Source organism: Loxodonta africana, chromosome 5, assembly GCF_030014295.1.
Source record: "Loxodonta africana isolate mLoxAfr1 chromosome 5, mLoxAfr1.hap2, whole genome shotgun sequence".
Taxonomy (NCBI): domain Eukaryota; kingdom Metazoa; phylum Chordata; class Mammalia; order Proboscidea; family Elephantidae; genus Loxodonta; species Loxodonta africana.
Window position 1 is genome coordinate 134333451 of NC_087346.1, and position 23471 is coordinate 134356921.

At 45.5% G+C, this 23471-nt stretch overlaps 1 protein-coding gene across 8 annotated transcripts in view; it reads left to right on the forward strand.

The window, feature by feature from the left end:
• Nucleotides 1–2908: 2908 nt before the first annotated feature.
• The window catches only part of SEL1L3 (SEL1L family member 3), a 144449-nt gene continuing 123886 nt past the window's right edge, over nt 2909–23471 (forward strand). For 7 of the 8 annotated variants that reach the window (XR_010322145.1, XM_064285989.1, XM_064285995.1 and 4 more), the window contains exons 1-2: nt 2909–3112; nt 19582–20152. Coding sequence is in view for 7 of the 8 variants with exons in the window: in XM_064285989.1 (XP_064142059.1) it covers nt 2924–3112; nt 19582–20152 (760 nt within the window). In the remaining variant the exon portion in view is untranslated. The remainder of the gene's footprint in view (nt 3113–19581; nt 20153–23471) is intronic. The other variant, XM_064285990.1, reaches the window with a different exon arrangement.

Consider the following 23471-nt stretch of genomic DNA (forward strand, 5'->3'; position numbering starts at 1 on the left):
AGGGTCGCTATGAGTTGTAATCGACTCGACGGCAGTGGGTTTGGTTTTTTTTTTTTGGTTTATACACTAAAAAGTAGTCTACTTTGACCTGACAGGAAATATGTGAACATTATCTGGGACAATGCCACCATATCTTTTGTCTCCTCAGACACATGGTAGAATAAGTGGCTTTCCACATCACACAGGAGAATTTTGTTTTAAGTGCTTTGTTTCTGTGGAAGTGGAACAGAGGCAGCGGGGAGATCTGTCAAACCAAGAAACCTCAAAATGCTTTAACGTCGAAGCAGCCGGATGAGAGAGGAACATTTTCCTGTAGCCAGCGATTATCGAAGTGGGGTCTCTGATCAGCAGCATCAGCATCACCTGGGAATTTATTATCAGTAAACCAGTTGCCATGGAACCCATCCAGATGCATGGGGACCCCATATGTGTCAGAATAGAACTGTGCTCTATACGGTTTTTAATGGCGGGATTTTCAGAAGTAGATCGTCAGTCCTTTCTTCCTAGGTGCCTCTGGGTGAACTCAAACCTTCCACCTTTGGGTTAGCAGCTGAGTGTGTTAATTGTTTACACCACCCAGGGACTCCAGGAAGCTGTTAGGAAGGCAAATTCTTAGGTGTCGCCCTGAACCAAACCAGTTGTTCTGGTGTCTACTCCAACTCATGGTGACCCTGTGTGCTTCAGAGTGTAACTGCACTCCATAGGATTTTCATAGCTGTAACCTTTTGTGAGGATGCTGAAGTATTCGGCAGTGTTTAGTTCTGTTGTACACAGGGTCACAGTGAGTCAGAACCTACTCAATGGCACCTAACAACAACAATAACCTTTTGGAAAGAGCCCTGGTAGTGCAGTCGTTAGGAGCTTGGCTGCTAACCAAAAGGTCTGCGGTTTGAATCTTCTAGCCGCTCCTTGGAAACCCTATGAGGCAGTTCTACTCTGTCCTGTAGGGTTGCTCTGAGTCAAAACTGACTTGACAGCAACAGGTTTGGGTTTTTTTTGGGGGGGGGGTAACCTTTTGGAAGCAGGTTGCCAGGCCTTTCTTCCAAGGCACCTCTTGGTAGATTTCAACACCCAAACTTCTAGTTAGTGGCCGAGTGCTTAACCATTTGCATCACTCAGGACTCCAAGCCTCAACCAGAACTCACCGAATCAGAAATTCTGGGGTTGAGGCCCAGCAATGTGTTTAACCAGCCCTCTAGGTAATCCTGGTGGGCATTCAAATGTGAGAACCATCTGCACAAGGTATTTTCTGGCAGTGAGTGAACTGGGTCCAGGGGCCTGATGATTGGCCACAGCCGTTAGGTGACCTAAAAAAAAGTAAGGTGACTCAGCCCAGGAGCAGGCATGCCTGGTGTGGCCAGACCTGTCCTGAAATGCTGAGGGCATGTCTGGGGACAAGGCATCCCCAAGTCAGTCTAACTAACCTTGCCTCCCATTCTGCCTCTCCCTGACTCGACTCCTGTTGTGACTTGACCTCCATTGGTGGCACCTCCACAGGGAAAAGGCTGTGTCCTCTCCGCCTCCCAATCTACTATTAGTTCCAATCTGCACAAATCCACCAGTGCCAAGGGACGCTTGTGCAAACTTTCTAAAATGGGTTAACTGTTTCAGATCTGCAACGGCAGGGCTCAGCAGTTGACAAGTCGTTAGACAGCCCTGCGCTTCCCAGGGTGACAGGAGCTGGCGGACAGCTGGGGGTCCAGTCGCCCAGAGCCTCTCGCCCAGGCGGCAGAACCCGGATCAGCGAGCAGCCAGTCCCAACCTGCGTTCCCAAGGCCAGAGATGTGCCTGGATTTCTTAAAAAGCTGTTTGTGCACTTCAAGGGCTTCACCCCTTTCATTTGGGGCTTGAGTGCAATTGTACTGGCCTAATTAATTCATTTTCTTTTCAGTCCAAAGTGGAAGCTAGAGCACAGGGATGCAAATCAAATACAAACCCGCTCTGGGCTCCAACACTCTGGGCAATTAAAACAAAGAGCGCGGCGGCAGAGACAGCGGCCCCGCACAAAACCCTCGGGAAACATCGAGAACGTGGCACAAACCAGCCGGCAGGGTGGGGCGCGGGCAAGGCAGAAAACGTGCCAGCAGGGCTGTGACCCCACCCCTGCAGGTGGCCAGGTGGAGGTGGCCAGGGGTCAAAATCCATCCTGGTGAACTCGCAGCTGGGCTCCTGCGTGGTATAACTCCAGGGGGCACCACTCGCCCTGAGTTCTGCGGGAATAGCACCCCCGCCAAAAATAAACAAAAACAAAACAAAAAACCCATTGCACGGGCGGGAACTGGGCTGTGCGAAAGGCAAAAAGGGTGGGTGAGAGAGGGAGGCTGCGGGTGGGAGGATAAGGGGAGAGGGGAGAAGGTTGGGGAGAAAAAGAACATGGAGAAAGTAGACAAAAGAGGAGGGTAGGAAGGGAGAGGGGAGAGTGGAGAAGAGGGGAGAGGAAAAAAGGGACACGGAGGCGAGGAGCCGGCCCCGCGGCGAGGTCGAGCGCGGAAGGGGGCGGAGGAGGGAAGGAAAGAAAGGGAAGGAGGCGCGCCGGGAGAGGAGCGGACCCGGCAGGGGGCGGCGGCCGGGGGGGGGGGTGGGACCCGGTCGATTCCCACCAGCGTGGGCGCCGGCTGTCCGGAGGGGTGGCAGCCTGGAGTCTGAGGGAGCGGCCGGGAGGCGAGCTGGGCGGAGGGGGTGGGGGCTAGGGAGGGAGGGAACCGGGACTGGGAGGCGGGGAGGAGCCGGCGCTCCGCTGGGGCTGCGGGGGCGGTGACGGCGGGAGCGGCAGTGGCGGCGGCGGGTCCGGTGGCGGCGGTGGCAGGTGGCCCCGCGCGCGGCGGCCGGCCCGGCCGGGGGCGGGCGGGAAGGTGGCGCCTCGGGCGGGGGCCGGTCCCTGCACCAGGTGACCTGTTCCGGCCCGGATCCGGGCGGCCTGGCCATGCAGCGGCGCGGCGCGGGGCTCGGGTGGCCACGGCAGCAGCAGCAGCAGCTCCCCCCGCCGCCCGAGGTCGCCCCCCAAGCCGCATCTATGGCCCCCCCGAGCGGCCGCGGTCCCCCGGGCCTCGGCGGTCGCCCTGCCTGCGCGCTGCTCCTGCTCTGCTACCTGGTGAGCGCCGACCCTGCCCAGGTCCTTCCCTCTGCGCGGGGCGCCGGGGATGCGGGTGGGGGCGGCCAGGGACCCCAGCCACGCCGGGCGGGAAGCAGCTGCTAGTTTTCCCTCTTCCTCGCCGCTGCGCCCCTGGCGCTCCCGGCACCTAGGATGGGTACCCGGAGCGCCGAGAAGGGCGCGTGGACCGGACTTGCCGCGCTGCGCTCTCAATGGTGTCCCCTCCTCTGCTTCCCAGATTCGCTTCAGCCTGGGGCCAGGCTCCCCTCCAGCCCCTTCCTCTCTCCTACTCCACCGGAGAGCCTAGATACCCAGCGCTCCCTCCCCGCCCCGCCGGCACGGCTCTCAGCCCCCTCCCCATCCCTCCCGGGCTTCCCTCCCAGTCTTCTCTCAGCTCCTTTCTTTCCCTTGCCCAACTTCGTCGCTTTCTCTCGGTGCCAGCCTCCAGGCTCGATTTCTGCTTTTAGTTTTCACCGGGTTCTCACGGCTCGGACCGTTTACTGCCAACGCACCCTGCCATGAGCCTCGTATTTCCTGCGCTCTTCAACTCCTTCTTGGTCACTCCAACCAAGTTGAGGATGCCAGAAAGAAATCTAGTTCTTTGTAACACGCTTGCCGCCGGAGCGGTGACTTTAGCTGCGTCTTTTACATTGCCGTTTCAGAGAACACGTTTGGCTTCGGCACGCCGGTTTACAATTTGCACACTTCTTGGTTTCTCTTTTGGTCATCAAGGAAAATGGTAGTAACCTCTTTTCCAAAACCTACTCATTTTAAAGACGAGTGTAATTGAGACCCTCAGAACAAGGTGGGGAAATATTTTGCAATTCCTTTGACGGTTTGCTTTCTTCTGTTTTGAATTCTCCTAAACAATAGTACCTTTGCGGAAGGTGACATCCTTCTTTGCACAGCCTACCTTATGTTCCAGGATCCTGCAGAAACCTTGGGTTATCTCACCATATATTACTGTAAATAAATGAAATGGAAAATGCTGAATCATGAAACTGATGTAATAGGAAATGCACAGAATGCTAAAAAAAAAAAAAAATGAGCATTGTCATTGTCCGGAGTTCTTTTCATTTATGTGGCATTGTCATTTATTGGGAGTCTTTCCTCTTAGAAGCTAAAAACTGCTTAGGAGATACTGGCAGACATCAGACTTTGATTCTGAAGAAATTTGCCACCCAGACCAAGTTTCTTTTAACCCTCTTTATGCCTCGGGTATTTCATCTCTTGAAGTAAGAGGGTGTAACAAGGCAAATTGTAATTCTGCCTTTTCATCTACCTGTTGAACGATCCATGCTTTTTTCTTGCATTTGAGAATTACCCAATACTAAATTTTGTGGTCAGGTTTACTTCATATTTTCTTAAGAAGTTGTCAGTTAACATGAGTGATTTGTTTTTATCTGAGAGATATTATTATTTAATATTTATGCCACGGGGTTATAGCACACAGGCTTATGAATAAAACTGCCATAACAAATGACAGGGTTTCAGGTTAAACAGGTGATCCCCATCCACAAGGCGCTGGTTACCCACAGAGGATCCAGAAAGTTTCACGTAGAAACCCCCAGACCTGGCAAGAAGTGACTGCTTCTTGACACTCTTGAGAAATCAGAGTAACCAAAAGAAATCCTGAAGGTCTAAGTGGACCGCAGGGAACAAAGAGACAGATGGTGGCGTGAGTGTAAAAGTTGTGTATGGACCAAGGGGGATTTAAGAGAATAGATCAAGGAGAGGGGAAAAATGATGCTCTGGATAGAGAGGAGTGAGATAGGAAGTGGGGAAGGAGGGCTCTGAAAAGAATGAGTATAGAAAAGGCTGTGATGTGGAAAATAACTACAGCATGGATGAATGTCTTGGCAGAGAGGGAAGGGATGGATTTTGGAAATATCATGAAGAGGGAAATGTCAGTGCTTCCTGCCTATGTGTGCTTTCCTCAGATGGGCTTCAGATACGCTACTGGAAAAGAGGTACTTTGATGTACAAGAAAGCTATTTTGCAACGGAATGAGAAGGTTTGCAAACCCAGGGAGACCCTTTGTTCTGATGCCTAGCCATTTGCTGGGGATTTTGTACTAGGGGTGGGCTCTAGAGCAGGGTTGGGCTGGGAATGGTTCTTCCTGGGCAATCAGAAGTATTCATTGTGCATCTAGTATGTGCCATCTGAGATACTTCTGAAAGGCAAGCCTTCTTGGCCTTGGAGAAGCTCAGTGTGAGAGTTGGAGAGGATGTGAACACCTTCATGAAATGCATGACAAATGTAAAAACAATAGAGAAAAAGTGCATTGCATTTGTGTACATTGTGCCCAATCAAGGAGTACTTCCTGGAGGAAGTGATTGGCCAGGGAGCTGGGGGTGGGCAGCCTAGGCAGGATCTTGGGAATATATAGACACTAAACCAGTACCAAACCAAACCCATTGCTGTCGAGTCGATTCTGACTCATAGTGACCCTATAGGACAAGGAGTAACTGGTAGATTTGAACTGCTGACCTTTTGGTTAGCAGCTGAGCTGTTAACCACTATGCCACCGGGCTCTAGAGGGAGAAAAAACCCAAAAAACCTCATAGTGACCATATAGGACAGAGTACAACTGCCCTGAAGGGTTTCAAGGAGCGGCTGCTGGATTCAAACTGCCAACCTTTTGGTTAGCAGCCAAATGCTTAACCACTTTGCTGCCAGGGCCCCAGAGGGAAAAAGCTACCCCATAATTTGGAAGCTTGGAATAATAGTAATACCAATAACATGAATTTTGCTAAGTAGTTGATATGCATTATCCAATTTTAACCCTATCAATAATGCTATGAGGTACAGAGCTATTATGATTCCCATTCAGATGAGGTAAACTAAGGCTCAGAGACGTTAAACAAGTCACTCCAGAAAACACAGCTACTACAAGGTTGAAATCCAAGTCTGTCTATGTCAGGGCCCCAGCTCTTAGCCATGCCAGCTTCTTACCTTCTGGATTTTGCTGCTTCTAACCCATTCCCCTCATGCATAAACGTATGGACCATTAGCAAAGCTCTAGCAATTAGCAGCTACTGTGCAACTGGCCAGGATGTGAGGTCATGTCTAAAGTAACCTAAAATACATAAAGCAGGAAGCATGGGCCACAGAATAGAAGCAGGATATTGAGACAGAGAGAGAGAGAGTAAAAACAGAACTATTTTGCCACTCATGATGGAGAGGTAAAGGGTTGGGTCTTTATATAGGCTCGTAGTCCAGAGATAGCTTGTGGGGCTTAGCATTTGAGTTTGTATGAATATGTGTCTAAGTGTACAGCGAGTCTGGCTTGAAATGCATTCCAAAGCCAAATTCTCCACGATTTGGGGACTATTTACTGTTTTATGTTATCCCCACTTTGCCTGTTCACAAGGACTAGAGGTAGAGTGGTTTTCTGAACAGATGTCTTTAAACTCCTGCTCTCAAGGGGAGCATAAACCCTTGGAGCCAGGGTCCTGAGGAGATGGATACCTTCGTTTTCCACCGGCTGGGACAGAGTAACCTTCAGTATCAGCCCAAGAAGAATACTGTGACTGTAGCTAGGATACTGCCAAAGCATGAATAATTGTGATGAGGCCTGAAAGATAAGTCACGGAATGACGCCAAGCAGATTTCTGAAAAGATGATCCCTGGTTCCAGCAGCTGCCAGAAAATTCTGAAGTCACCAAAGGTCAAGATGCATAGAGCCTCCTCAAAGAGGGTAAGGACCTTGAAAGCAAAGGGAAAGGAAACCTCTTCTACTGAGGTCACTGGTGCTGAGCAGTCTTGCCCTGCCCAACAGACCCCTTGCCATATTTTTACACCGTTAACTCTTATCTTCCTCAAACTTGGCCAGAACCAGCCTGAAGCTGCCCCAGCCCCATCTGTAACAAAGGCACTTCTAGAAGGCAATCGTGTCCATTCCCAGCTGTGGTCTCAAATGTATACCTTTTTTTTTAAATGAGAAAATAGATCTCAAAATGGCCAAAATTGATGTCAGCTGTAGAGCTGAAATATTCAGAGTGAACATTTTCACTTGTTAGGAAAAGAGGACAAAGAAACGAGAGGACATTACCAGCACAGATGTATGTAGGGACAATTAGCAACCTATGGCTGTCATAGAATTTGTCCAGAATTCTCTGTGAGTGGTCACAAACCATTGGTTATCCATCTAAGATACCCCTTAAGCCCTTACTATGGACTAACACAGGATTTACGATGATCAAAAGAAGGCATAATGCACTGCTGTCCAGTCAGTTCTGACTCATAGTGACCCTGTAGGACAGATGGAACCGCCCCATAGAATTTCCAAAGCTGTAATCTTTATGAGAGCAGACTGCCACATCTTTCTCCCACAGAGCGGCTGGTGGATTTGAACCCCAGCCTTTTGGTTAGCAGCCGAGGGCTTAACCACTGTGCACCAGGACTCCTCAAAAGAAAGCTTAAAAAAAAAAAAAGAAAGCATAGGGACCATCAATTATCCAGAATGGTGGAAGAATGCTTATGAGTATTTGAAATACAGAGATAATCCCCAAAGTTCACATCAACCAATAGCTTCTGCATCTGCCTTGACCAATGTTTTTGAAATCTCTGAAGAGATGGGTTGCCTTTTGCCTTCTATTTCATCTGGCTGCTTGTTGGTGAATGTGTAGGAGCCACGGAATGGCTCAAAGGAAGCGGCCAGAGGGAAAGTAGGGAGGAAGAAATAAAGAACCCAGGCAATTCACTGAGAAGATGCATACACATGGGTAGACCATAAATGGCCAAAAGTGAATTCATTTACCCTGTTTATTGGCTCGTTGCATTCCCTTGAGAAAGGAAGTGAGGGGCAGGAGGGCTGTGCAGCATGTGGGGAATTGCTGAGGAGATACAGCTTTGGTGGCCCCTACTTGTCTCCCATCCTCACCTGAAGAAGAGCTTAACAGCACTGGAAGGTTGGCTCAGTGCGGTGAACGTCCTCCTATTCTCCCCAAAACCGAGGCATGCTGGCATGGTGGAGTATTCAAGATGAAAGTGAGGGAAGTCCTGAGATTCCCTCACCTTTAGCCAGAAAGCGATGACAAGTATAGAGGAAAGGGAATGAGTTCCTTTAAAGAAGGATCACAGATATTGAAAGATCTAGCCAGAAAGTGGGAGCCCTGGTGGTGCAGTAGTTAAGACACTTGGCTGCTAACCGAAAGTTCAGTGGTTTGAACCCACCAGCCGCTCTTCAGGCATAAGATGTGGCAGTCCACTTCTGTAAAGATTACAGCCTTGGAAACCCTACGAGGGAGTTCTACTCTGTCCTATAGGTTCGCTATGAGTCTTCAAAACACCCCGTGGCACACAACAACAACAGCCAAAAAAGTGGTGACCATTTTGGGTGTTTGTGGAAGGCAAGAGGCACTCCATTTCTGACTTTGGAGCTTGATGCTGCGTGTTTTAATTTTGGTTCTCCTTTTTTAGTAGCTGGTTGACCTTGGGCAAATTACTTACCCTCTCTGAATCCATTCCATTTCCTCCTCTGTAAAACTGGAACCCTTCCATCTCCCAGATCTGTTGTGAAGATGAGGTGAAGTGAGATGAAATACTACTTACAGCATCTGTCTCAACACCTGGCATACAGTAGGTCCTGAACTTCACCTTGGTTATCCTAATATGATTTGAGTTAGAAAGAAACAGCATAATAAATAGTATCGAAGGGAAGACGTCCTGCACAACTGGGACTCTTTTTTTCTTTTTCAATTGTGCTTTAAGTGAAAGTTTACAGCTCAAGTTACTTTCCCATACAGAAATGTATACACACATGGTTATGTGACTCTCGTTGCACAACTGGGAGTCTTAATTGTTACCGTCATCGTGTTTCTCTAGCCAGTGCTCAGGTTGGAGAATGCATGCTGGTTCACTGAAAGGTGTTCGCAAGCCACATCTTGATTTTGAAATCCATATTGACATCATTGCCCATTCGGCTTAATTGCATGTTTTGTTGACATAAACAGAATTTTGTTTATGTTTCGTCAGAAGAAATAGGAAACGTAGGCCTTTTAAACCAACGCAGTTACCTTTTTGACTTAGGGAAAGTTCAACCCAGCCAGTTTGGAGAGACAGCATGAATGAGCCAAAGTTTTTTTAGGTGATTGCAGTGCTTAAGAGCTTGGCTGCTAACCAAAGGGTCGGCGGTTCGAATCTACCAACTGCTTCTTGGAAACTCTATTGGGCAGTTCTACTCTGCCCTGTAGGGTCACTGTGAGTCGAAATCGACTCTATAGCAATGGTTTTGGTTTTTTTTTTTTTTGGATGGAGTGGAAGCGGCAGGAATGAGAACAACAGACACTCAGTTATCGCTTTTGTATCAGATAAAAGGTCCATGGGGAGCACAAACGGTTTGCGCTCGTCTATTAACCTAAAGGTTGGCAGTTCAAACCCACCCACCGATGCCACAGAAGAAAAGCCTGGCAGTCCACTTCTGTGAAGCTTACAGCCAGGAAAACCCTATGGAGCAGCTCTGCTCTGTAACACATGGGGTCACCTTGAGCTGGAATCAGACACAGCCACATACACGTGTAGGCGTAAATGAACTTCCCAAAGCAAAACATGATTTTTAGATTTGTCGATCTCTCTGTTCTTTCTTTAAATAACAAGTGGACCATGTACAGCAAAGAGCCAAGGTTTCTGAGCCCTCCTCATACTGATAAGACTTTGGAACAAGGGAGGGTTATTTGAATAGTTTCTTCGTATTGATTTTGGTTAAAGGAATCAAACGCAGTCATCCTAAAAGAAGTTCGGTCGGTATTGATAGTTTTTTTTTTTTTTTTCCATCTAGAAGATTCATAAATCTGTTTCTTGATTCCCAGGCTGTAGTTAGTGCATTTAGTGCTCTCATTTAGGATTTTCTATCACGAACACAGATTAACTGCCGATTTCATTTTTTTGTTTGTTTTAAATTACAGTACATACACAATTACAGTACACAGTTACAGTACATACACAATGATAGTACATAGACAATTACAGTACATACATAATTACACAAAGAGAAAGGAATCTGTTTTGTGACTGTGTGTAACATATGTACAATGTGACTTTGACTAGGTCTTCTTGTTGTGAGCTGCCGTTGAGTAGGCCCTGATGCGACTCTGCCTGGTCTTGCACCAGGATCGGTTGTGGATTGGACTGTTGTGGCCCACAGGGTTTTCATTGGTTGGGTTTTGGATGTAGATTGCCTGGCCTTTCTTCCTAGTCTATCTTAGTCTGGAAACTCTGCTGAAACCTGTTCAGCATCATAGCAACACACAAGCCGCCGCTGACAGATGGGTGGTGGTGCGCATGAGATACATTGACCAGGAATAGAACCCGAGTGTCCCACATGGGAAGGGAGGATTCCACCACTGAACCAGCTCTATTTCTATAACATATGTAGTGTGGTAGTGGTGATTCAGGCCAACTTTTTGTATGAGCAGATGTTTGAGGGCCCAGGCATCTTTCAGAGCCGGGCTCTGTTGTGTGCAAAGCCAGTCAGTAGCTTCCACAGTGGCTTGCATCTATGTGGCTGCCAAAATGGCATACTTTGAGGGGCAGAGAAATGCCACCAACATCCCCAAAGTCTTGCTTCCTGGCCTGCTGCAGTGCTTTTAAGGTATTATCTCCACAAAGTTGGCATAGAAATGCAGATACGTGGCATCACTGCTGTGTTTTTTCATTATCACATTAGCATGGATGAACTGGCCAGGTGAATAGGAGTCCTGCAGGGGTTGGAGACAATTGTATTCTGGGTGTGGAGAAATGGAAACATTCCAAAATGTAGGGGAGGTATGTTGTCTAAAAGGTCTGGAGGGACTTGAGTGCTGGGAGAAGTCCACCCCAAATGGGGAAGGTGGGAGCCAGGGTGACACCTTCCCTGGCTTCACAGTCTCCCAGGTCAGCTCTAACCTCCAGGGCCTGAACGAGGTGCTCAAGGGTAGGGACTCTTCAGGAGGAGTTCATGAGGCTGGATGGAATGGAGAAGTGGTGAGCCCTCCCGAGAGAACTTTTGAATGGAAGGAAAGGGTGATGGACCTCAAGATTAGGCCAAGTCCAGTGGTTTACATGCAGGTTCCCCCAAGGCTGTGGAGCAGTAATGGGGGCGGGGGGACCACCTAGGCACCTGGCAGAAATGCCCATACCCAGTACTTTATTTCAGCAAGGAACATTTACTAAAAACCTACTATGTGCCAAAGCCTATCTTAGAAACTAGAGATACAACAGTGAGTAAGACATAGACTCTGACCTTGTTATTGTTAAACAAAGGAACGTTGGGGTGAGTTTTAGCTTGAGTTAATGCACCTTGGCGTGTGCAAATGCCTATGAAGGCTGGACACGTGTCACGCCCATGGCTGAAACTCTTCAAGGTAATTGCCTTATTTTCCTGGCAGGGAACAGCTCATAACCACACACATGACTTGAGCCAGGAAATCAGCTTCAGCTTAATCAATATTTAGACGATGATGTGTTGCTAATCAGTGTTGGTTTTGTACATAACAGAGGTAGCTATAATTTGTAGTGTAGCAGCTGCCCATTGGGCCTGCTCCAATCCTCAAGATGCCAGCTTCCTACAGTGCATAGGTGCCCATAAGACTGCAGACTGTAATGCCTTTTTTGAGGTATTTAGATCATTCTCAAGGAGCCCTGGTGGCATGCTGGTTAAGCATGTGGCTACTAACTGAAAGGTCAGTGGTTTGAACCTACCAGTTGCTCTTCTGGAGAAAGATGTGGCAGTCTGCTTCTGTAAAGACTACAGCCTTGGAAACCCTGTGGGACAGTTCTACTCTGTCCTATGATGTCACTATGAGTTGGAATCGACTCGATGGCAATGGGCTAGACCATCCTCCAACCAACCACATGCTGCCATTTCAAGGCCCTCTTTTCATTGCATTAAGAAAACATTGCCCTCCTCCTTGAAGTTGCTCTTTTCTTGTACATGAACTTTCATCCTTGCTTATTCCACTTTTTGAATAATCCATCCCAGTCCACAAAAATGTATCTCTTTGTCCTGCCTATCTCTAAATTCTCATCCTACATAGGTCTTTTTTTGAAAGAAAGAATAGCAAGGTGTCAACACCGCCACCAGGGAACCTTAGAAAAATAACAAGCCAAGCCCCATCACATACGTGTATGTGAAACCATGCCTAACTGGGCTATTCATTCCACTTCTCCTCTAGAACAATTCCTTAAAAGGAAGCTCTTCTGTCACTTTGTGTTCATCAATATTCCGTTGAGAACAAAAGCGTAATTATCTAGAAGAGTGGTTGGCAAGCTATAGATCATGAGCCAAATCCAGCTAGCCTCCTGTTTTTATAAGCAAAGTTGTATTGGGATGTATTCGTGGTCATTTATTTATGCAGTGTCTATGGCTGCTTTAAGGAGCCCTGGTGGTGCAGTGGTTAAGTGCTCAGCTGCTAACCGAAAGGTCAGCAGTTTGGACCCATCAGGCACTCTGCAGGAGAAAGATCTGGCAGTGTGTTTCCATAAAGACTACATCCTTGGAAACCCTATGAGGCAGTTCTACTCTGTCCTATAGGGTTGCTGTGAGTTGGAATCAGTTTGATGGCAACCGGTTTGGTTTTTTTGGTCTTATGGCTGCTTTTGCACTACCACAGCAGAGTAGTTGCGGCGACACCATATGACCCACAAAACCAAAAGTATTTACGCTCTGGCGCTTTATTACAGAAGTTTGCCAACCTCTAACTGAGTCCAGCACTGTCCAATAGAAATATGAGTCACATATGTGATTTTCCTTGGGTGATGCAAATGGGTACGGGCTCAACTACTAATCAAAAGGTTGGTGGTTCACACTTACCCAGAGGTGCCTCAGAAGAAAGGCCTGGCAATCTGCTTCTGAAAAGTCACAACCATGAAAACCCTATGGAGCCCAGTTTTACTCTGAAACGAATGGGGCTGATATGAGTTAGAATCAGCTCAATGGCAACTGTTCTTTCTCAGTAGCCACATTAAAAAAAACAGGTGAAATTAATTTTAATAATGTATTGAATTTAACTTGATATATCCAAATTATGATTTCAACATGTGATCAATGTTAAAGTTATTAAGGAGCTATCTTACATTATTTTTTTATACTAAGTCTCTGAAATCCAGTGTATATTTTACACTTACACCGTATCTCCATGTGGACTAGACATGGTACAAATTCTCACTAGCTAAAATACTGATGGCTCCTGTATTGGATAGCGTAGCTGTTGTTTAGGTGCCATCGAGTTGATTCTGACTCATAACAACCTTCTGTACAACAGAACGAAACACTGCCTGGTCCTGCACTGTCCTCACAATCGTTGGTATGCTTGAGCCCAATCCATCTCCTTAAGGGTTGTCCTCTTTTTTTGTTGACCTTCTACCTTATCAAGTATGATGTCCTTCTCCAGGGACTGGTCCCTCCTCATAACATATCCAAAGTACATGAGACGAAGTCTCACCATCCTCGCTTTTAAGGAGCATTCTGGCTGTACTTCTTCTAAGACAGATTTATTCGTTCTTCTTGCAGTCCACGGTATATTCAATATTCTTCGCTAACACCATAATTCAAAGGCATCAATTCTTCTTTGGTCTTCCTTAGTCATTGTCCAACTTTCGCATGCGAGGCAATTGAAAATACCACGGCTTGGGCCAGGCACACCTTAGTCCTTAAAGTGACATCTTTGTTTTTTAATGCTTTTAAGAGGTCTCTTACAGCAGATTTGCTCAATTCAATACGTTGTTCGGTTTCTTGACTGCTGCTTCCATGGGTGTTGATTGTGAATCCAAGGAAAATGAAATACTTGACAACTTGAATCTTTTCTCCATTTATGATGATGTTGCTTATTGGTCCAGTTGTGAGGATTTTTGTTTTCTTTATGTTAACGTGTAATCCATACCCGAGGCTGTAGTCTTTGATCTTCATCAGTAAGTACTTCAGATCCTCTTCACTTTCAGCAAGCAAGGTTGTGCCATTTGCATAACGCGGCTGTTAATGAGGCTTCCTGCAATCCTGATGCTGTGTCCTTCTTTATATAGTCCAGCTTCTTAGATTATTTTCTCAGCATACAGATTGAATAAATGTGGTGAAAGGATACAACCTGACACACACCTTTCCTGACTTTAAACCATGCAGTATTCTCTTGTTCTGTTGGAAGGACTGCCACCACTCTTCTGTCAGTTTGTGGTGCTGTGGTGTTTTGTGTTTTGCTGTAATGCTGGAAGCTATGCCACCGGTATGTCAAATACCAGCAGGGTCACCCATGGTGGACAGGTTTCAGCAGAGCTTCCAGACTAAGACGGACTGGGACGAAGGACCTGGCACTCTATTCTGAAAAAACTGGCCAGTGAAAACCTTTTAGATAGCATAAGTCTAGAACCCCAGATGACCTTGGATTTACTTTTAGTGCACTTGACACTTAGAAGCAGACCAAAATAAAATGATCTCCGCACAAGTATAGGAAAATTTCTTTAAAATACATCATCGAGGGAAGACCCTGGAGAAGGCACACACTCAAGTGTCCTGAAGCTTCTTCATCCTCGGCTGTCACCACTGATCTCCACAGTGATGAGTCTGAGGTCAGGCAAGTTGTTGGTCATGCAGCAGAATTGAAAGTGTGCCCAAGGTGGCATGCTCGTTAACGTGGAAAAGTGGTCAGGTGCATTTTTAGCAATCATAAAGAAAATGATTATTATTAACTGAACTTTGTAGTGAAATCAGATCGCCTTTCTGCCAGTGTTCTGTATAACAGAGCTTTTCACCAGGGTTCCTAGCAAACTAAAAGCAAAGCAGTTGCCGTCGAGTCCAACTCATGGCAACCCCACGTGTGTCACCGTAGAACTGCGTCATAGGGTTTGTAATGGCAGTAATCCTCCGGGCTTTCTTCTGAGACTCGCCTGGGCGGACTTGATCCTCCAAACTTTAGGTTAATCACTGGTTGCTTAACCACTGTGCCACCCAAGGACTGTTAGGGTTCCTAGCATTGACATTAAAAATGTTATAGAAAACAAAAACAAAAAAATTATGGGAGAACTGGGCATAGCTTTTTTTTTTTTTTAATTGTGCTTTAAGTGGAAGTTTACAAATCAAGTCAGTCTCTCCTGTAAAAATTTATACACACTTTGCTATGTACTCCTAGCTGCTCTCCCCCTAATGAGACAGCACACTCTTCCTCTCCACCCTGTATTCCCATGACCACTCAGCCAGCTCCTGTCCTCCTCTGCCTTCTCATCTCACCTCCAGACAGGAGCTGCCCACACAGTCTCATGTGTCCACTTGAGCCAAGAAGCTCTCTCCTCACCAGTATCATTTTCTGTCTTATAGTTCAGTCCAATCCCTATTTGAAGAGCTGGCTTCGGGAATGGTTCCAGAGTCTGGGGACCATGACCTCCCGGGTCCCTCCAGTCTCAGTCAGACCGTTAAATCTGGTCTTTTTAACGAGAATTTGAGGTCTGCATCCCACTGTTCTGCTCCATCAGGAGTTCTCTGTTGTGTTCCCTGTCAGGGCAGTCACTGGTTGTAGCTGGGCAACCATCTAGTTCTTCTAGTCTCAGGCTGATATAGTCTCTGGTTTATGTGGCTCTTTCTGACTCTTGGGCTCATCTTTACCTTGTGTCTTTAGTGTTCTTCATTCTCCTTTGTTCCAGGTGGGTTGAGACCAATTGATGCATCTTAGATGACTGCTTGCTAGTGTTTAAGACCCCAGATGCCACTCACCAAATTGGGATGCAGAACGTTTTCTTAATACATTTTGTTAGCGCATAGCCATTTTTAAGGTATACATTTACAAAATATGAGGAAGAGGTTTGGAGTTATTCTTTGAAAAAGAACACAGTGTGATATTTAACATACCACAGTATGTCCTGGACTCTGTGCTCCCTCTTGTTTTACTAAAGAAAGAAATGTCTCCTTCTCATAGAACTTAGAAAGGGAAGCATGTGGCTCATTGCTTTGGGATGAGAAGTGCTAGCCACCCATCAGACGCTGTTGTGGTCTAGCTTCCATTATCACCAGTGGCCTTTGGCTTTGGGTATACTCTGTTGTGGTCTTAGAGAATCCTCAGTGGTGCAAACAGCCTGCCCTTGGCTGCTACACCTAAAGATTGGCAGTTTGAGTCTACCCAGTGGCGCCATGGAAGAGAGGTCTGGCGATCCACTTCTGTAAGATCACAGCTATTGAAAACCCTAGGGAGCAGTTCTACCCTGAAACACTTGGGGTCGCTTCCCACTCGGCTGAAAAGGATTTGGTGTTTGGTTATTTTGGGCTTAAAAACTTGATTCTCATCTTGAGAACGGGGGCTACATCTCTGCACATCTGGTCAAATGTACAAACCTCCACTTGTGAGATAAATGCTGGATGTATCTCTATTCAGGCGAAAGCAGAATTCAGCCCGGAGTACCAAGGCAGAGATGAAACAGTCTTGCTCTTAGGTGCCATGGCGTGGGGAACGTGGCAGTGCAGAAACAGACCTGAGCTTCTGGGCTGGCCACCGCGAACCTACCTGCTGGGTCACCTTGGAGAATGTCAACTCTTGCTGTTTCCTTGTCTAAAGAAATGCGGGGGAGGGCTGACTCATCACCAAGGCTCATCCACTCTAACATTTTCTACTGATAATTATAAGACTATTTGATATTTGTTTTCCCCCTGTAATTTGTCAGTATAAATGAGAACATAAAACAATTAAGCCTCTCCCTGCGTGGGTAGACAGTTTGGATTGTATACCCCACCTTACGTATTTCTTCCCACAGGTTTCCCATAACTAATCAAAAGGAATGGCCAGCCCTTCCCCTGTTTTCCCTCTGACGTTTGGAGAAGCTACATTTTCCATTTTCACATCTTAGGACCGTTGCTTTTCTCCCTCCTCCCACCCCTGCCCTTTTTTTTTTTAAAAAAAAAACATTCACAGGGTACAAAATTCAGAAGATATGGAAGGATATAAGGGCAGACATCTTCTAGCCCCATCTTCTGGTCACCCTGTTCTCACTGCCAGCAGCTAAGACTGTGTGTGTTCAAACAAATATGTATTTTCCTTTTTAAAAATTCTAAATGATACTTTAAAACCTTGCTCTTAAGAAAAACAAAACAAAACAAAACAAAACCCTAACTCTGGAGCTCATTCCATTATTTGTACATGACATGTGTTCTTCCTCTTTTTTACTGGTACTAGGCACAGGTGGTTTGTGACTGGCTGTTGACCTAGAGGTTGGTGGTTCAAACCCACCCAGTGGCTTCATGGAAGAAAGACGTGGTGAATTGTTTCTGCAAAGAATACAGCCAAGCACACCCTATGGAGTAGTCCTGCTCTGTAACACATGGGGTCACCATGTGCGGGAATCAACTTGAGGGCAACAGACTTTTGGTTTGGTAGTACTCCATGAGCGGACATTTCAGTTGTTTTGTGTATTCTGCTACAACAGATAGTGCTGAGGTAGAAAGCTTTTACACACATTCTTTTTGCACAAATTTGGGTATATTTGTAGGATAAAATCCTAGGAGTGGAATTGCAGGAACAGAGGGCGGGTGCATTGATACTTTTGATTGATTTATACTTCCTGATTGCCTGATTGCCTTCATAGAGGTTACTCCCACTAGCAGTGCACGAGAGTGTGCGTCTCCCTACAGTATTTTTTTTAAGACTCTGAAAGGTTAAAAATAGTACCTGAGTGTAATTCAATTTGCATTTCTTTTGCACTGGGTGAGAATTTATTTATTGATGAATTGTCTGTGTTTTTTGCTCGTTTCTAATGGATTGTTAGCCTTGTATCTAACTGGTTGTAAATTGCTTTAAAAGAAAACCTCTACCTATAGAACTCTTTGTTGATTCTTTGCTGTCAGTAGAATATAGCTCACCTTCCTTGGGTTGGCTTTCAATGCCTTCCAGAGCCAGGACCCTGCCTTTCCTTTCAACCTCATATCCCCATATAAGTACTCATGCCCATGTCTCATACTCCCATTCTAGGTTCCTGCCAAACTGATCTCGTTGCTGTTTCCTAAATGTGCATGTGTTTTCCTGCCTCTTTGCCTCTGCTTATGTTGTCCACACCACTTGCAGTGCCTTTCTATATAAGCTTCAGAATCAGTTTGTCAGTATCTACAAAATAAAGTCCATTTTGATTGGGATTGTGTTCAATCTATAGATAAAGTTGGGAAGAATGGACATCTTAATTATATTAAGCCTTCCTATTTATTTCATCCTTGAACACTTCAGTGCCTTTCCCTTTCCTCTCTACCTGAAGAGCTTCTATTCATCCCTCAAAGCCCAATTGAAATGACTGTTTCTGCCATAAAGCCTGTCCCAGAATTCCCCAGTCAGAATTACTCTTACCTGGTAGGAATAACTCTCACCTGCTCCCTTAGGACTTGGTTATAGTTTTACTGGGGCACAGACAATGTTTTGCCTTGTATCATTATGATTTGTAAACACGATTCCCTAACAATACACTCCAGGTCTTGTCCACTTTTGCCTCTCCTGCAGCCAGGGGTGGGTTAACCAGTAAGCAAGGTATGCATGGGTTTAGTTGTGTTTATTTACTAATCTGTAGGGCACAATTTCACATGGGCTTCACCACATCTTTGTTTACTGGGTAATCCATCTCTGCCTACAGCCCTAAGTCAGAATTGAAGAAAGGAGTCTGCATTTCTTTCTTCTCTGGAGTCCACCAAAGTGACCTTTTTGCTATTGGGTTTGGGATCCCTCAATCACAAACTCCTGTTTAGAAGAGCTCTTAGCACACATGCATGGGTGTCTTATGTTCAAAACAATTACCTTGATCTCATGATCAAGTTTCCTGGATTTCTTCAGAAAGAAATGTCCACATCGAGAAAGCTTCATTATTTAAAGAACTAGGTAAATATACACACGGCTAAAATCTTTCTTGGCACATGTAGCGTCAGCCATGGTGGAAGAATCGACAACACGGTCCGTGGTCCAAGCTTGCCTGTGTGTGATTTGAAGCAGCAGAAACCTGCTGCTGGCCCGTCCATCATGCACTCTTTGCCCTGGCCCTGAAGTTAAGGGAGAAAAAGGGGCATCCCTGTTATGTTCCCTCTGGGTGCACTTTGAACTTTTCTCCTACAATTTGATTTGGTAGCTTCTGGCCCCCATTTGAAGACAGGAAAATAGTTTAAAAGTATCTGAAGCTCGTTCGTCTCTTTTTTAATCTAACGTAGGTTCAACAGCTGCTCGATTTGTTGTGAAGTAGCTCCTCCATTTGGAAACCAACTCTGAAATTATTGCCATATGGGGCAGTTCTACTCTGACCTGTAGGGTCGCTATGAGTCGGAATCGACTTGATGGCAACGGGTTAGCTTTAAAAGTTACATTTTAATTAGCAGATGCTGCTGAGTCTGGGGAGAGCGTTTGATGTGGCCTAATCTTCATTTGTGGGTGTTGGTTTTGACATCATTTATCTTCCACATTCATTGCTTTACACAGACTGATATTTTTTATTCAAGAAAAATAATGTTATCGTATCCTGAATTATGATCTTACACCTTTCTGATTTCTTTTTCTTTTTTTCCATTTCAGAATTTTGTACCGTCTTTGGGTAGGCAGACTTCCTTGACTACGTCAGTGATACCCAAAGCTGAGCAGAGCACGGCTTACAAAGACTTTATTTATTTTACTGTCTTTGAAGGAAATGTTCGCAACGTCTCCAAAGTCTCAGTTGAGTATTTATGCTCTCAGCCATGTGTTGTCAGTTTGGAAGCGGTTGTTTCATCTGAGTTCAGAAGTAGCATTCCCGTGTACAAAAAAAGGTGGAAGAACGAGAAACATCTTCACACCAGCAGGATGCAAATAGTGCATGTGAAATTTCCAAGCATCATGGTTTACAGAGATGATTATTTCATCAGAAACTCTATTTCGGTATCCGCAGTGATACTACGCGCCTGGATTACTCACAAATATGGTGGTGGCGACTCGAATGTTAAATGGGAGGAAAACTTGCTACATGCTGTAGCAACAAATTACACTCTGCTGAAGACAGTCCCTCCTTTCGAACGCCCTTTCAAAGATCATCAAGTGTGCCTCGAGTGGAACATGGATTATATTTGGAACCTTCAGGCAAACAAGATTCCCCAGTGTCCTCTTGAAAATGGTAGGTCATTTGCCTTGCTAGGAACCTACGTCATTCTCCTTTCTTCAGATGGCTGATATCATAATAGGATGGCAGGGGAACATTCTTATATTAGTAGCAGGAGGAACAAGGAACGTAGGGAGACTGCTATCATAAGACCCTCACCTGTCTTGTATGGAGCCTGTAATTTTGGACTTTGGGGACAAGAGGAGAAAAGTAAAAAGGTGAACAGAGGAGAAAGGTTGGGAGAGAACAGGACCCAAGATGAAAGTGAGGGGCCATGAAGGGCCCATGGGAGGGAGGCCTCCAGAGGTTTAGATCTGCTTTATGTTGGGGCCCTGATGGCAGAGTGGTTAAGAGCTTGACTGCTAACCAGAACGTCAGCATTTTGAATCTATCAGCTGCTGTTTGCAGACTCTGTGGGGCAGTTCTACTCTGTCCTATAGGGTCGCTATGAGTTGGAATCAACTCAACAGCAATGGGTTTGTTTGTTTTATGTTGGGAAAGATTATTAAAAATACTGAAATAAGGATTGGGAAAATCTTCCTTTTCTTGTCTTGCTCCCCGCCTCCCCTCAAAAGACCAACTCAAGTTTCAGTTATTATCTAAGCAGAGTGTTTCGTCTTAGCGGAGATGAGAACTAGGAGGAGGCTTCACGTCAGCCAGGGTTCAACTCCCGGCTCTATCACTTTGTACCTTTGGAACTTTTGGAGCCTCAGTTTTCTTTATCTGTAAAATGGGGATAATAAATAACGTTTCCCTCATAGCAGTATTGTGAGAATTAAATGAAACATAATTGCTTAGCACACAATCAGCACTCAGTAAAAAGTAGCCATGGTGATGATAGAGTCCAAACTCTGCATTCTGTCCTGTCATGTGTTCACAATCTCCGCAGGAGCCAATACTAGAGGCCTCCTTCCTCAGCCTTCCCTAAGCGGCAAGGTTGCAGAAATCTGGCTCCACAATTAGAAGTGGAGGTCTGAGGTTCTCTCCATTGGTACAAAGAACACCTCATTATGTGGACAGGGAGTCAACCAGGGCATGTTCCCAGGAACCCAGACAAGGTCTGTCAGTGTTTCCAAAAATGTGGCTTGTGTCAGAATCACCCAGGGCTCTTCTTGCAAATGCAAATTCCTAGGGCCCATTCTTTATCCACCCATTCAGAAAAAAAAAAAAAAAAAAATTTTTTTTTTTCAGAATCTGTGGGGGAAGGGACACAGGAATCAGCATTTTAAGCAAGTTCCTCTTGACTCTGAAGTACCCTAAAGCTTGAGAACTTCTGGTGATCTTTCACTCAGGAGTTGCAGGCAGGCTTGGCGAGTGGAGAAAATTTATGGTCCTGTGACAGCAGACCCTTCCATGAGACAGGCCTGATACCTCCTCGTCTTCAACAGGACTGGTTTGGGGCAAGGACTTAAGGACACAGTGTTCTAAGCTCTTCCTCTGGTAATTAATTTCTTGTCACCCCTGGGATTTGATTCATCAGACCTTTTTTGAGGAGAAACAATAAAAAAAAAAAAAATGGCTATGGTTATTTCCTGGTGCTGTCCCAAAGCAGGAAACCCTGGTGGTGTAGTGTTAAGAGCTGTGGCCACTAACCAAAAGATCAGCAGTTTGAATCCACCAGGCACTCCTTGGAAATTCTATGGGGCAGTTCTCCTCCATTCTATAGGGTCGCTATGAGTTGGAATAGATTTGATGGCAGTGGTTTTTGGGTTTGGTCCCAAAGCAGCTATGCGTATTGTTGTTATTAGTTGCTGTGTAGTTGATTCAAAGACCTGAGAAAACCTTATATTATGGTTGTTCAGAGGCCATTTGCCATGGGGACCAGCACGTTTGACATTATTTTAAAACCTGTATCTTGAAATACAAGCTGAAACTGAAGAAAATCAGAGTAAGTCCACGAGAGCTAAAATATGACCTTGAGTACATCCCACCTGAATTTAGAGACCATCTGAAGAATAGATTTGACACATTGAACACTAGTGAAAGAAGACCAGACGAGTTGTGGAATGGCATCCAGGACATCATACGTGAAGAAAGCAAGAGGTCATTGAAAACACAGGAAAGAAAGAAAAGATCAAGATGGTTGTCAAAGGAGACTCTAAAACTTGCTCTTGAACGTCAAGCAGCTAAAGCAAAAGGAAGAATTGATGAAGGAAAACAACTGAACAGAAGATTTCAAAGGGTGGCTCGAGAAGACAAAGTAAAGTATTATAATGACATGTGCAAAGAGCTGGAGATGGAAAACCAAAAGGGAAGAAAACACTCGGCGTTTCTCAAGCTGAAAAAACTGAAGAAAAAATTCAAGCCTTGAGTTGCAATAGTGAAGGATTCCATGGGAAAAATATTAAACGACGCAGGAAGCATCAAAAGAAGATGGAAGGAATACACAGAGTCATTATACCAAAAAGAATTAGTCAATGTTCAACCATTTCAAGAGGTGGCATATGATTAGGAACCCATGGTACTGAAGGAAGAAGTCCAAGCTGCTCTGAAGGCATTGGCGAAAAACAAGGCTCCAGGAATTGATGGAATATCAATTGAGATGTTTCAACAAACAGATGCAGCACTGGAGGTGCTCATTCATCTATACCAAGAAGTATGGAAGACAGCTTCCTGGCCAACTGACTGGAAGAGATCCATATTTATGCCTATTCCTAAGAAAGGTGATCCAACCAAATGTGGAAATTATAGAGCAATATCATTATTATCACATGTAAGCAAAATTTTGCTGAAGATCATTCAAAAACGGCTGCAGCAGTATATCATAGGGAACTGCCAGAAATTCAGGCCAGTTTCAGAAGAGGACGTGGAACCAGGGATATCACTGCTGATGTCAGATGGATCCTGGCTGAAAGCAGAGAATAACAGAAAGATGTTTATTTGTGTTTTATTGACTATGCAATGGCATTCGACTGTGTGGATCATAACAAATTATGGCTAACGTTGCGAAGAATGGGAATTCCAGTACACTTAATTGTGCTCCTAAGGAACCTTTCCATAGATCAAGAGGCAGTTGTTCAGACAGAACAATGAGATACTGATTGGTTTAAAGTCAGGAAAGGTGTGTGTCAGGGTTGTATTCTTTCACCATACCTATTCAATCTGTATGCTGAGCAAATAATCCGAGAAGCTGGACTACATGAAGAAGAACGGGGCATCAGGATTGGAGGTAGACTCATTAACAACCTGTGTTATGCAGATGACACACCTTGCTTGCTGAAAGGGAAGAGGACTTGAAGCACTTACTAATGAAGATCAAAGACCACAGCCTTCAGTATGGATTGCACCTTAGCATAAAACAAAAATCCTCACAACTGGACCAATGAGCAACATC